Source organism: Selaginella moellendorffii, unplaced genomic scaffold, assembly GCF_000143415.4.
Source record: "Selaginella moellendorffii unplaced genomic scaffold, v1.0 SELMOscaffold_12, whole genome shotgun sequence".
NCBI classification, from domain to species: domain Eukaryota; kingdom Viridiplantae; phylum Streptophyta; class Lycopodiopsida; order Selaginellales; family Selaginellaceae; genus Selaginella; species Selaginella moellendorffii.
In genome coordinates this window covers 1,830,269-1,844,509 of record NW_003314273.1, presented here as the reverse complement: position 1 = coordinate 1,844,509, position 14,241 = coordinate 1,830,269, and the positions used below count along the sequence as shown (strand labels likewise).

At 46.9% G+C, this 14,241-nt stretch overlaps 4 protein-coding genes across 5 annotated transcripts; 3 read left to right on the top strand and 1 right to left on the bottom strand.

Moving 5' to 3' along the window:
• Positions 1-7,758: 7,758 nt before the first annotated feature.
• Positions 7,759-9,758, top strand: LOC9659716 (solute carrier family 25 member 44). 2 transcript variants are annotated; one of them, XM_024674512.1, is made up of 7 exons: positions 7,759-7,816; positions 7,897-8,278; positions 8,353-8,549; positions 8,604-8,745; positions 8,799-8,952; positions 9,010-9,091; positions 9,211-9,758. In XM_024674512.1, exons 1-6 carry the CDS (start codon positions 7,764-7,766, stop codon positions 9,051-9,053), a joined length of 972 nt encoding a protein of 323 aa, XP_024530280.1. In that variant the 5' UTR covers positions 7,759-7,763; the 3' UTR covers positions 9,054-9,091; positions 9,211-9,758. The 2 variants fall into 2 exon arrangements, with proteins under 2 accessions (XP_024530280.1, XP_024530279.1); XM_024674511.1 differs by having other exon boundaries at positions 9,010-9,215.
• Positions 9,180-10,407, bottom strand: LOC9660609 (histone-lysine N-methyltransferase ASHR2). The gene is made up of 2 exons (XM_002969291.2): positions 9,760-10,407; positions 9,180-9,700 (listed from the first exon to the last, which is right to left on the bottom strand). The coding sequence occupies exons 1-2, from the start codon at positions 10,401-10,403 to the stop codon at positions 9,217-9,219; spliced, it is 1,128 nt and encodes a 375-aa protein (XP_002969337.2). The 5' UTR covers positions 10,404-10,407; the 3' UTR covers positions 9,180-9,216.
• Positions 10,408-10,497: 90 nt separating this feature from the next.
• On the top strand, positions 10,498-12,055 carry LOC9660608 (probable xyloglucan galactosyltransferase GT11). The gene has a single exon (XM_024674123.1). The coding sequence runs from the start codon at positions 10,570-10,572 to the stop codon at positions 12,007-12,009; it is 1,440 nt and encodes a 479-aa protein (XP_024529891.1). The 5' UTR covers positions 10,498-10,569; the 3' UTR covers positions 12,010-12,055.
• Positions 12,055-14,178, top strand: LOC112346090 (pentatricopeptide repeat-containing protein At4g02750-like). Its single transcript, XM_024674180.1, has one exon. It carries the CDS (start codon positions 12,055-12,057, stop codon positions 14,176-14,178), a length of 2,124 nt encoding a protein of 707 aa, XP_024529948.1.
• Positions 14,179-14,241: the final 63 nt, after the last annotated feature.

The window sequence follows — 14,241 nt, the reverse complement described above, 5'->3', positions numbered from 1 at the left end:
TAAATAATATCAAAATTATATATTTGAAATTTCAAAGCCCACCAAATAATACGACTAACCAAGTTCTTTTACTTCAATAATGAAATAATAGCAATATGATCACCTTTTAGTAACGTTTGAGAACTATGTAGATATGCATAAAATTTCTCAAAACCCCAAACTGCTGATAAATACTCCTTCTCTATCCTGGAGTAATTCACTTCCGCTGGTTGTAATATACAGCTTATATATGCAATGGGATGGCGCTAACCAGGCACACTCGGGCTTTTTTGCATCGACACAACTCCAAAACCAATATCAGAAGCATTTATGTGCAAAATGAAAACTCAAGTGTAGTTAGGATATGCCAAAACCAGAGGAGTCATCAATAACTTTTTGAGATCCATGAATGCTTGCTCACAATCCGGAGACAACATGAAAGATGACATTGTTGACTTCAACAACACTTGCAATGGTGCAATGCGATAAAAAAGATGATCCACAAAACGACTGAAATACTACATTTTGCCCAAGAAGCATTGCACATCATTCACACACTTCTGAGTAGGGAACTTTAGAATAGCCATAAGTTTGTCAAGATCAACTTGCAAATCATCACAAGAAATATAGTACTTAAGATAAGTTGTGTTTATAGATCTAAACACATACTTCGACCGCTTCAGCTTTAAACCAATGTCTCATAGCCGATCCAACACTTTACAAACATCATAAATGTGCTCCTCCCACGTCCCCTTTGAGTGGATCAAGACACACCTCCGGCATATCATAAAGAACTTTGTCCATCATCTGCTGGAAAGTTGTTGGAACATTGTTCAAACCAAACGGCATCACCAAGAACTCGTACAAACAAAATGGTGTACAAAAAATAATCTTAGGAATATTTTCTTCGGCTATCAGTACTTGCTAGTACCTAAAAGCAAGATCTAACTTGGTGAACCAATGACTTCACTCTAGATGATCCAAGAGATTAGTATGTGAGACACAAGATCCCTAGGCCCCAAAGTGGAGTCGAAAAGGCGCCACGTGGTAGTGGCCGAAGTGAAAGCCAAACGAGCGTAACATGTTTGGACTAAAAGCTTTGACTTGAAAAGGTCGAGAGTGGGAGTGAAACTCCCAATGAAGTGCTTGAGGAACAAGCACGAAGTGAGCAATAAGCGAGGCTCCAAAAAAGGACCCAAAAGGACCAACACATAACATGTGGAAGTGTTTGAGATAGACCCGAGTTGGGGTCCGAAGTGGAGTTCGAAGTGGAGTCCGAGATGGACTCGAGTTGGAGTCCAAGGTGGATCCAAGATGGACCCAAGATGGAGTCCGATATGGAGTCCGAGATGGAGTCCGAGATGGGACCCAAGTTGGAGTCCAAGGTGGATCTGAGATGGACCCGAGATGGAGTCCGATATGGAGTCCGAGATGGAGTCCGAGATGGGACCCGAGATGGAGTCCGAGATGGAGTCTGAGATGGACTCGAGATGGAGTCCGAGATGGACCCGAGATGGAGTCTGAGATGGACTCGAGATGGAGTCCGAGATGGAGTCTGAGATGGAGTCCGAGATGGACCTGAGATGGAGTCTGAGATGGAGTCTGAGATGGACCCGAGATGGAGTTTGAGATGGACCCGAGATGGAGTCCGAAGTCGAGACCCAGACCGGGACCGAGACCGGGACTGAGACCGAGACCGAGATCGGGACCGAGACTGAGACCGAGGCCGAGGCTGAGACCGAGTCCGAGTCCGAGTCTGAGTCCTAGTCTGAGTCCGAGTTCGAGTCCGAGTCCGAGTCCGAGTCCGAGTCCGAGAGGGTGAAAGCCCAAAACATTCGTCTCCCAGACCCTGGGGGGTTTGGTGAGCTCCAAAAGTATAGTAGGGGGAGGACTGCAATGGAGCCAGTTTGGCCAGGAAAGGCTAGTTTGGCCCAGGAAGGCCATACCCAGTGTTGGGTGGTGAGCTGACCACTGGGAAGTCCAAGACTAGAGTGAATACGGACCGACAAGCGGGGTAGCTTGGTGAAGTATTCAAGAGCCGGCTCTAGTTTCCCCGGGAGATCGACTGGCCGATGCTCTCAGTCCAAGTGTGGGTGGCACTACCTACTTGGATACCTGGTGTGGCTCAACGGAACCTCGTTCTAAGCCCATGGCTAGAGCACCCAAGGGCAGAAGGCGAGGAGAGTACCCACGAGGCCCGCGTAGGGCCACGGTGTTCCGAAATATTGCCCCAAAGTCCCAGACTGTGGAAAGGAAGAGGAGTAGCCCTTTGGTGTGGTGACCAAGGACACAGTCACAGAGTGAGGAAGTCCCAGAGGATAGTTGGACTTAGTGGTCGAGCCTGTGGGCCTTGATCCAGTGGCAGTGTTGGCGAACACGGCCACGAATAGAAAGGGACTTGGTGGGGACTGGAAAAGAGATATTGGGGAAGGCTATTCCCCATGTCTGTGGGCATCCTAAGGATGCGAACGAGTGGATCTGGGATGATCACTCATGGACGGATGATGGGACTGTGATATAGATGGCGTTAGACCACTGGTGTGACCAAGGTGAATGGGCATGGTCTTAGTGTAACAGGCCGATATGTCAGTGGTACCTTGGGGTGTCGGTCATGGGATCGGACACGTGGAGCACTTGGACCAAGTGCTAAGGTTGAGTGGCATGGATGCCATTCTCGGGGCTATCAATCCCCAAGTCCCGAATTGGACTTACGGAGGTTGTGAAAAAGACTCTTCCAAGTGGTCGGAGATGTGGTTAAGTGACTAAAGTAGAATGGAAAAATTAGTCGCTTACATAGTAGAGTGAGGAAGAGGGTACACATCCGGGATCATCACTTTGTTTAACGAACAATAGTCAATGCAAAAACAAATACTCCCATTAGACTTCATCACAAGATGAAGTTCACATGTTTAAAGACTCCATGACTTTTGAATAACACCCTTCTTCAACATCTCCTTGATGTTTGCATGTAAAATCTTAATCTCTTTAAGTGACCGATAACGAAGAAAAACCTTGATTGAATAAGCATCCTCGGTTGGAATCGGATGACATGTGGCAATCTTTGCCCTAGATGATATGTCAAATTCAAAGAGATCAAGATACTCCTTCATGAGCCGGTCAACTGTTGCAACACAAAGATTGTTGGAGAGATCGAAAAAGAATGTGCACATGCATGTGTACGGCCGTTGTTATAAAGAATGAAAACTGGCTCCACTACATGATGCAAGTTTAGATGGCAATGTGTGGTAACAGGTTGAGCAATAGAAGATAAACTCAAACTTATATCAACCAACACGAAGAGAATAAAAGGAGTCCATTTGTTATAAAAACGAGCTTGGAAAGTAAATATTGGATGAACTGGGTGTTAAGTCAACCCTTTGATGATACTCTAAAAAAAAAGATGGAGGGGTCACTAACATATTCGCATAAGATGCCTTTGTTACTCTTGCAACTTTTCGTTTCCCAGATGCATCTCGGTGTCCAGACCTTCCATTACAGCAACACCAACAAAACATTGTTGACACCAAGATCTCCACCTAGAAAATGGTGGCCACTAATTTGGAAAATGCTGACAGTGCCGATAAGTGTGACTAACTTCATCACATGCCCAGCAAAAAACATCACGGGCACGACCACGTCTTTGCACTTGTCCTTGGACTTGAGCAGTAGCAGCATCAACCTTCATTAGAATAGGACTATCACTCACAGGAAGTGGAGCTGAAGGATGTGCAACGAGAAGTTAAAAAAGTGACATCTCATAATGTTGTGCCAAGCAAAGAGCATTGTCAAGGGTGGCATGAGCAAATGCATGCACAATTTTGATAAAATCTTGATAAAGTGCTAGCCACAACATTTCTAGCTTGATCCACTCTAACATATTTGGCTCCGCATGAAGCAAGAGGCTTCAGAAACAAATGGCTTCAGAAACAAATGCTAAATTGCATCACTGACTTAGATGGCCCTTGACAAAGATGATGCAATTATTAGAAGGCATCATCACAATCATCAACATGTCTAAATGCGTGTTTGAAGATGTCCAGGAGAACACTCCAATCCCCATGAATGGCTGCGCTCAGACCATTGTACCACGGCAATGCCGTCCCTTTGAGACATGTGGGAAACTCACGCAAACATCGAGCATCATCCCAAGAATAATATATGGCAATCATTGTGAAGTGATTAAACCAATGGTACACATCATCCCTAGAATTCCCGCGAAAGAACTCCGGCCGAACGTGAGGATTGGCACCAAGAGTAAGAGGAGTTGCACCACGTGTCATGAATGCCACCATCAACTAAGTTTGGTTGTTTAATTGCAATCGCATAACATCAAGCAATTGTACCAATTGTCACTCTAGAGTTAAAGGAGGAAGAGATTGCTAATCTACCATAAAGATGAATGAAAAAGAAAAGGCAAAAGAAGAGAAATGAAAAAAAAAGCTAGAAGGAAAGGGAGATCTAAACAGTGCAAAAAGTTAAATCTAAACCAAAATCCTGAATAGAAAGGACAAAAGAAAGGAAATGGAAAAAACTAGATCTAGACAATACAAAAGTTAAATCTAAACTAAAATCTTAAATCCAAGCACTTATCAGGGACAATCAAAGGTGCCCCTCACCTCCACCAATATGAATGTATGAAATATGGAAAAGGAATATAGAAAATATGCATATCAATTAGCCCAAAAGTTTAGTTTGTATTAGTTTGTATATAGGATCAAGTGGTTCGGATTGAAATTAATTTGATGGCTACCAAAATCCATTACACTAATATTAGTATACGGCATTGTAATTGTATAGTTGGACCTTACACTTTTTAAATTTTTAAGGAAAAAAATTTTGTTTTAAAAGGTTTTTTTATTGTTAATATCTTATTTGAAATGCCTTTTCTTTTCACCCTTACTAAGGATTGGACAAGGAAGATATAAAAGTAGTGGTGTATGGCTTAAGTGATTCAATTTGTTTTTCTAATGATTGCTAAAAATTTACTTTTACAAATCACATAAATTAATAACTTTAATAATTGAGATAATTAAAAATATGAAATTGCATTGAAATAGAAGTGACATTATTTAAATTATAATTTATTTTTGTGTCTTCCACAAATAGCAAGTACTTGGCATTTTTCAATCCAATTGACTACCAGTGTTTCTCTAACTTTACTTTAAACAATATAAAAACTAATGTATAAAAACATCAACACCAAAATTCATCTGTGAAAGATATACTTATGTTTGCAAAGCAAGAACCAATAATTTTATCCTCATTAGCTTCAAATCCATGAAATTGAAAGATATTCAAATTAAAGGTTAGTTTGTTTTAATTATATTATGACTTATCAGTACATCTCTTAAGCATAAGTGGTTGAAATTTGGACAATTGTAAAAGGTACAATTACTTCCAAAAAATTTCAAGCAGTGAATTAGATTTTTTAACTCTTAAGTCATAACATGTATTAGTAGTCAAATGGTAACAAAGATTGAAGAGATTGAAAAGTTATTGATCATATTACAACCTAATTTTCCTTTCCTAAGGAATAAATAATAACATTAAACCTGTTTCATTGAACTTTATACCAATTTTCCTTTGCTAAAGAATAAATAATAACATTACAATCATTTTTTTTTCAACCTGTTTCATTGAACTTTATATATGTCATAAAAAGCAAGTTATATATGCCTGAGATTGAACTTCTAGAGTGATTGCTTTGCATATGTACTTTATCACCCAACTGTTTCCTATAAGTTGTTCAAACATGTGTGAACTAAACTGTTAGTAAAATGCTTCATATGTTGATGCTTAAATGGATTGGCCTAAGCTTTTGGCAGTGAATAGTGGAATTTGCTGAGCATGGCACCACTCTTCCATGACCAATCAAACCTCCATTAGGATCCATAATGAATAGATGATTTCTTATGATGTAGTTCATATTGATTACTAGGAACCACCTAAGAACATAGATCATACAAGTTAATCTTTAATTTCCATACCACAATTTTTCCTGCTTTTTCTATTGCAGATTTTGCACCTGAAGTTACATTGGCTGCAAACTCTTCATTCTTCACTATTCTCCATAGCCTCTGTTCTTCTTTTTCCTACCTGCTAGAAGAACAATAATAAGAACAAATCTGAAACTTCAACAAACCTTTTGATTTAGAGTTCTAAGACTGTCCTTTTGTGCTTAATCTCTTTTCTGTATAGCAGCATCCATCTAAGAGATGTGTTTGCTAGGCTTTACATTCTGTTGTAAAAATAAACTTTGAGTAGACGTAGAAATTTAAGTAAAGATCAACTTACATCTCGAATTTCTCATAAGTAGATAATTAGAACTAAACTTAAATATTGACACCTTCTTCTATTAATTTCCAACTTTATTTTGTGAAATAATGCTATGTAAGTACTTACACTATGTCCAACTAGATTTGCTGTGGCAATATGACGCGCATTCTAAAACAATCAAAATATAAAAAATCAAAAGCTTTTAAAGATTGTCATCGGAGTATTTGTCAACTCCGCGTCCAAATATACCTTTTTCTGGAAGCTCTGCTCTCTTGAACTTTGTATGTCCCAAAATGCTTCAGTCATATACTCAAGCCATTTCACTATGCTCTGATCAAAACCAAATGAAAAGAGGAAATATTAGAAAGCATTTCTATTCAAGAGACAAATCAAAGGAAATTGATTTACCTCAAGTGATAAGTCCTTTAATTTAGATGTTGCGTACCTCTTCACTGAGTTGAGGGATTCGAACCACTAGAGCACGCACGACACCTGTCTTAAACCACAGCCTCAACAATGCTACTACCAACACGAAAAATATCCTTCTTTCTTGTAGTACCGTAGCCATGACATGTGGGCTTCAAAAGTTTGTCGAAGAAGATTGCTAAAGTTCCATCAATTAGAAATTTAGCTGTGTACAGGTCCACAATTGACTGCTCTGCCTCATACTTTCTGACTGGATGCTTCTTTGATACAGCCTTTAAAAGTCTCCTTTGCTGCCCATAAACCACATCAACTATAATGCGAATGAATGTCTCTGGACACTCGTATCTATGCTTCACATTGCCTTCTTCAAAAACAAGCGGCCTCAGCTGCTGAGAACGAAGCAAATCATGCACCAGCTCCTCCTATTCACCTTCTTATCTCTGAAACCAACCATGTCAAAGTCTGGAAAAGTGTTGTAAACAGCTTCACGAATGACTTTGGCTTTTTGAATGTGAGTTTGCCACTGCACCTCAAACCCAGCATCTTTGGATGTGTCCAGGCCAGAAAATCGAGAAAAGTTGCTGAAAAGAAACCTCCGGCAGAGCCCGCGGCAGAGGCAGCACGTCAGATGCTGGAAGCAAAGGTGTGAGAGAGCTATGTCGATTGATAAAACTTTAAGCTTGTTTGTGTGTAGAAACTGGGATCACGAGTTAACTTTGATGTTCTGCACAAGCTATTTGACCGAGATCCACGAGCTGGCCCTTTGCGTCGCAAGCTCCCTAGTCGACATGTACTGCAAGTGCCGGCGAAAGCATTCCTCTCGATCAAGTTCGTCAATGTTTGATCCGAACAGGAGAACTTGATGAACACAAAAGAAGATGGAACTGCGATCAATCCCATGGATTATCAAGGCAGTGGACGCGAAGATGACAGGAAGATGGGCACGAAAAAGGAGAAGAGGAAGAGCATCTGGAAGAAGAAAATTGCGAGGGAGGACTCTATGCGCAGTCGCAAGAAGAAGAGTTCTATGGAGAGTATTAAAATATTTTGATTTTAGGGTTCTTGTGAGGTCTATGGCACCGATGGCCGCGCAGCAAAAGCCGGGAGTGCCGCAAGCGGAGATCAACTGGGACAGGTGAGCGCGGCAATCCCTTGGCTTTGTAGATCGCTAGCAGTGCCTCGCATTTTCCTTAGATCGATCGATTTCTTTTGTAGGCTTGACAAAACCAAATTCTATCTGGTAGGGGCAGGCCTCTTCTCGGGCGTGTCGGCGGCGCTCTATCCGATCACCGTCGTCAAGACGAGAATGCAAGTGGCGCGGGGGGAGGCGGTGAATATGAAAGCTCCCGCCATTGTGAGATCGATTCTTAGCACGGATGGAGTGAGAGGACTCTACCGGGGATTTGGAACCGTCGTTGCCGGTACTGTTCCCAGTAGAGTGGTGTTCTTGACAACTCTCGAGACGACCAAGATCGCGGCGCTCAACCTCACGTCCAAGCTCAACTTTCCAGACACCACCGCCGCCGCCATCGCGAATGGAGCTGCTGGCTTTCTCTCCTCAGTCGTCTCCCAGTTCATCTTCGTCCCGCTCGATGTGGTGAGTAGCTTTCGTTGCTTGTTCTTCGTTCGTTTCTTTTGTTCGTAAGTAACACCTTATATCGTTCTCTCCAGGTGAGCCAAAGATTGATGGTTCAAGGGACTCCAGGATCAACCAAGTACGCGGGTGGCATCGATGCTGTTCGCCAGATTGTCAAGGCCGATGGCATCCGGGGACTTTACAGAGGCTTTGGTATGTCGGTCATCACGTACTCCCCAACAAGCGGTGTGTGGTGGGCTTCTTACGGCACCAGCCAGCGCGTGTTTTGGAGGTAACAAGCTGTTTTGTATGCCTGCCTTATCATGGCTGTGAGTGTTTGTACCAGAGCTCTCGGCTACACAGAAGAAACTCACAAGATCCCGAGCCAGAGCGAGATGGTTTTGGTGCAAGCTGCTGGTGGCCTGGTGGCTGCTGCGTGTGCTTCAGCGCTTACTGCGCCATTTGACACTATAAAAACACGTCTCCAGGTACCTCTGCTGGTTCCAAAGAACCAAGGCTGAAACTTTTACTCTTGTTCCAGGTTCTGAGTAGCGAAGGAAATCCCACAGTCGTAGGAACTGCGAGACAACTTCTACAAGATGATGGCTGGAAGGGACTTTACAGGGGCCTCGTGCCGCGGTTCTTGAGCATGACCCTGTGGGGATCAGCGATGATCATCTCTTACGAGTACTTGAGTATGTCTTCCCGTGCTTTGCTCGTTCAAGCTCATGGATTTCTTCTCATCTTTGCAGAGAGACTGTCGGTGAAAAAGGACGATCCAATCATGTCGACGTAACACCGCGACGAAGAATTGCTTTGCGAAGAGATTAACCGGTAATCTTTCGAGATTTTTTTTGATTTTCTTTTGGCTCGAGGGACAAACCATAAGTATAGCTTGGTCAGTTTTTTCGAGAGAACTGAATCAATGGAATAAAATTCTCGTATATTTCCAGGTTTTCTCAATCACTGTGCCGTGCCGTGCCGTGCTGCTCTAGATCATCGATAAACTCTTGCTCGCTTCTCAAGCGACCACAAACATTACACTCCATGAGGTTCGCATTGCCTGGCAGCGGCGCCATCGTTCCACCGCAGCTCTCTTCGGGACACAAGTACTTGACGAAGAACATCGCGTGAGGGAAATCGCCATCGCCATCTTTGTCCATCTCTTCTTCTTCATCCACTCCATCTCCATCCGTTTGGTCGTGTTCCATGGCTTCTTCCTCGTCTCCCTCACCATCACCGTCGCTCCAAGTCTGCTCCACACGGCATCGCTCGCAGTTACACTCGAAACCATAGTCCTCGACCAGCCTCTCCCGCCGCTCCTTGTAGTTCCAATTCACAGGGAAGTAGCTGACACAAATCTCGCTACCTTGCGGCACGTCGTGGAGGAGACGAATGTAGATATCGGTGTTGGATGCGCCAGGCTTGTCCAAGTACTCGAATCTGTGTAAACAGTGAAAGATCAGTGAAAGAAACGAAGGAATCAAATCAATCTTGCGGACCTGCAAGCGTTTGGGAGGCAGTCGTGGTTGAGCATGGACGCTTGTGCGTAGAGAGCGTAAGCTCTCACCTTGCGCTGAGCAGTCCCAGAGCTGGGAGCCATCAAACCGAAGGCATTGATCTTGTCCTTGGCCAGGAGATCCAAGAACAACTCCAAGGAAAGTCCTTTTGCTAGCTCGAAACAGTGCGTCCTCAACACTGCCAAGACCAATTCAGCCACTCCAGCGGGCCTTGGATCGTTCGCGAACACGCTGGCCTGGCCATCCAGAAGCAGCAGCCTTTGAAAAACCTCCGCATTGCGAGCCGCGAGGCTCACAGCGGCGAGTAGAAACCTTGCCTGCGTCTCGGCCTCGTGACCTATCCCTGCCCTCGCCACATCCTGGAGCGCCGAGCACATCCACGGCGTGTGGGACGAGGCTATCGCCGCTGCCCGGCATCGCTCGTCGCAGAATCGCGCCTTTGAGCACGATTCGCACGCTGGGGACGAGGAAGAAACGCAACGAATGCAGTGGGCACAGAACGGCCCAGTGGCCTCGGCCTCGCCATAGACGAGCAGCGGCGATTCGCGAAGAACAATGTGACCGCCAGAAAGATCGCGCAGCGCGAACAATCCCCTTCCCCGCCCTGGGACGATCCTCACCTCCATAAACCCTAAATCCCTAGGCTTTAGGGCTGACATAGCCGAGTTAATCTCAACCGTTCATTTTAAAATTAGAGAATATGCTCTTTTGGTCCTAGTATCGTTCTTTACATTGGAAACTTTTGTAGCAAAGTATCACCCTTTTTCATGGAGATACCTCCCATTGTCAAGTATGTGTATTGCTCCCACTCCAAGAGAAATGGCGAAGCTCGCATCAATCGCTACTGTAATGCTGCTACTGCTACTCACAAATTGGATCTCGCAAGAAAAGAAGTTCCAAGCCGATCGACGCTGGCTCTTCTCTTCCAGATTTCTTGGAAGAAAAGCGTTTCCCCTGTTCCAGCGTGATCACTGCCAAGGTAAGCGCGTCTACATCCACCCATTGCCTCCCCAATTCAACCGCCAAATCCTGGAGCGAGCATGCTGTGGAAGCTCGCAAACTCCAATCACCTGGATGTGCGATCGTCTTGGCAACCACGGGTTGGGCCTCCCGGCAAGAGTTATCACTCCTCCCACTTCCAATGATTCAGGAGCTCTCGATTCACTCCAATTCCCAGGGGAGATGGCCTCGCTGGTTTCATCCTGCCGCTTGCTCCCAGCTTCCTCGTGGTATAGAACTGGCCAGTTTGCTGTCGAGATCATGATCCACGAGCGCTTTCGACGGTACCAGTGCCTCACGGATGATCCCCACCTCGCCAATCTCTTCTACATTCCATACTACGCGGGCTTGGATGTGTCGCAGTACCTCTTCACCAAGCAAGTCCAGATGCGTGACAAGCTCGGCCAGAGGTTGCTGGGATACCTGCAAGGAAATCGTCACTGGAATCGCAAGCGAGGCAGAGATCACGTACTTGTTCTTGGGCGAATCGTGTGGGACTTTGGGCGCAGCGAGGAGAATCACGAGAGCTGGGGAAGCAGTCTCCTCTCCATCCAGGAGCTGGACAACGCCACCAAGCTGCTGATCGAGCGGGACGTGTGGAGGAGCTCGCAGATGGCGCTGCCATACCCGACTGGATTCCATCCCGATTCGCGCCGGGAGATCGACGAGTGGCTGGCAGTGGTGAATGGATCGTCGCGAGACCTGCTGGTGTCCTTCGCTGGAGCTCTTCGCGATGGCAACGGCAGCACTGCGACGATGAGAAGATCGCTACGAAGACAGTGCCAGCGACACGAGAGTTTGTGCACGATCCTGCGCTGCGAGAGAATCAACTGCGAAGAAAATCCAGAGATTGTCACCTGCGTCGCCTTGCGATCGATCTTCTGCCTGATGCCGCCCGGCGATAGCCCCACCAGGAAGGGTTTCTTCGATGGCCTCGTCGCTGGATGCATCCCCGTGGTGTTCAGCGAGCACACCGCCTACACACAGTACCTGTGGCATCTTCCACGCGATCCAGAGTCCTACTCGATCTTCTTCCCGCATCACAGCGTCATCGACGGGAGCATCGATGTGATCCAAGAACTCGCCAGAATCCCAGCGGCGCGGGTGACATCAATGCAGGACGCTGTCGCGCGCATCATTCCCAGGATTATCTACGCGAAATCCAGCCTCGACGGCTATCCAGACGCATTTGACATCGCTCTTGAAAAACTTCTAGTAGCCCAAGAACCCTAGTTTGTTCTTCCAAGAAAGTTCTCTCGACAAGGATGATTCACATCGATGTTCCTCGCAAAAACTGGGAGATTCCCCACTCCAGCGCTGTCCAGGGCCGAGAACTTCGTGCATCAACTCCGGTGCTGCCGGGATCTCTCTCGCGGGAAGCAAATCCACTCGCGCATCCGGGATTTGGATCATCGCCCCAGCACATTTGTGATGAATCACACAATCCAAATGTATGGGAGGTGTGGGAGCACCAAAGATGCGCTCGCTGTCTTCACCGCTATCGATCATCCGGATGTTTTCTCCTGGAATATGATGCTCCAGGCATTTGCCACGAATGGAGAGCTGGGCAGGGCACGAGATGTCTTCGCGGAGATGCCAGATCGAACCACTGCTTCCTGGAACACCATGATCAGCGCCTACGTCCGCCAGGGATTGCCGAGTGAGGCGATCGCTTTGTTCCACCGGATGAAGAACCCTAGTGCCGTGACAATGACCTCCATGATTGGGGCATTTGCCCAGAACGGGGATTTGCGCAAGGCCAGGGAAATCTTCGATAGAATGGATCAGCGCTGCGTCATCGCGTGGACAACGATGATCAAGGAGCTCGCCTGGAGCCTAGATCCTCTCGACGAGGCACTGGCTCTCTTTCAGCGGATGCCGAGCCACGATGTGATTTCCTGGAACGTTGTTCTTGCGGCGCACGCTCAGAGTGGAGATCTCGATCAAGTGGAAGCGATGTTCTTGGCGATGCCGGCGAGAAACGAGGCGTCCTGGAACGCGCTGATTGTCTGCTACGCGCAGGTCAAATCCATCGATGCGGCTATGGAAATCTTCGAGCTGATGCCTTGCCACGATGCCGTGGTGTGCGCGACGCTGATCATGGCGAATTCCAGCGCTGGAAATCTAGAGGAAACAGAGAGGATCTTTGCGAGCATTCCCGATCGAAATCCCGTGTGTTCCAATGCGATCATCGCTGCGTATTGCCGCTGTGGAGATCTGGTGCGAGCTAGAGAGCTGATCGAGGAGATGCCCAATTCCATCTCTTGGAATTCTCTCCTTTGCGCCCATGCCCAGAGAGGGAACCTTGTAGAGGCAACACGAATCTTTCAAGTCCTGGAATTTCCCAGCTTGGAATCGTGCACGGCTATGATCAGAGCTCTTTCTCTGCGTGGAAAGATCGACAACGCAAAAGCAGTGTTCGATAGAATTCCATTCCGGAATCTGGCGGCGTGGAATGCCATGGCGTGGGCATTTGCGCTGCGAGGGCTTGTTCTCGACGCCAAGAACACGATCCAGCGAATGCCACGGCAGGATCTGGTGTCGCGCAATCTCATGCTGTCGATCTACACTCAGGAATCGAGATTATCCATCGACGAGGCGAGATCAGTGTTTGAGGAGATGCCGGCTCGAAATATCGCTTCCTGGACAGCGATGATCCAGTGCTGCTTCATGGCCGGGGCTCTGGATCTCGCCAAGGCGCTGTTCCAGAGGATTCCATCCCGGGACTCAGTCGCGCACGCAGCGATGATCACTGGTTTCGTCGACAAGGGTGAGATTATCGACGCCAAGAAGGTTTTCGATGGAATGCCCAGCCAGGATCTGCTGCCGCGGACTGCAATGCTTGCCGGATTTGCGCGGCACGGGCTTGTGTCGGATGCCAGACGCTTGTTCGATGAGATTTCCGTCCCTTCCTCGCCCAAAGATCCTGTTCTTTGGAGCGCGATCATCGCGGCATACTCCTACAAGGGGCAATCCAACGAGGCAATCGGCCTCTTCCACGCGATGAAGCTCGAGGGCGTCGATCCGGACGAGGTCACATTCATGAGCATTCTCCATGTGTGCAGCCACGACGGCCTCTTGAGCCAAGCCTGGGAGAACTTCCTGTCGATCGCTGCCGATCACGGCATCCAGCCAATGCAAGAACACTACGCGTGCATCGTGGATCTTCTCGGACGAACAGGGCGATTGCGAGACGCCGAGGAGCTCATCGATTCCATGCCGTTCCTGCCCGATCCCGGCGCCTGGGGGAGCTTGCTCGGATCATCTGGCATCCACTGCGACGAAGAGCACGGCGCATCCGCCGCAGAGAAGGTCCTGGCCATGAACCCTAAAAGCTTGCGATCGTACGCCCTCCTGGCGAACATCTTTGCCGCCCAGCCCAGGAATCTTTTCAAAATTTGACATCTTCTAACTTAAGTAAAGGCTTTTGTTTTGGCGCCATTTGCGCGTGTAGGGGATTGGAAC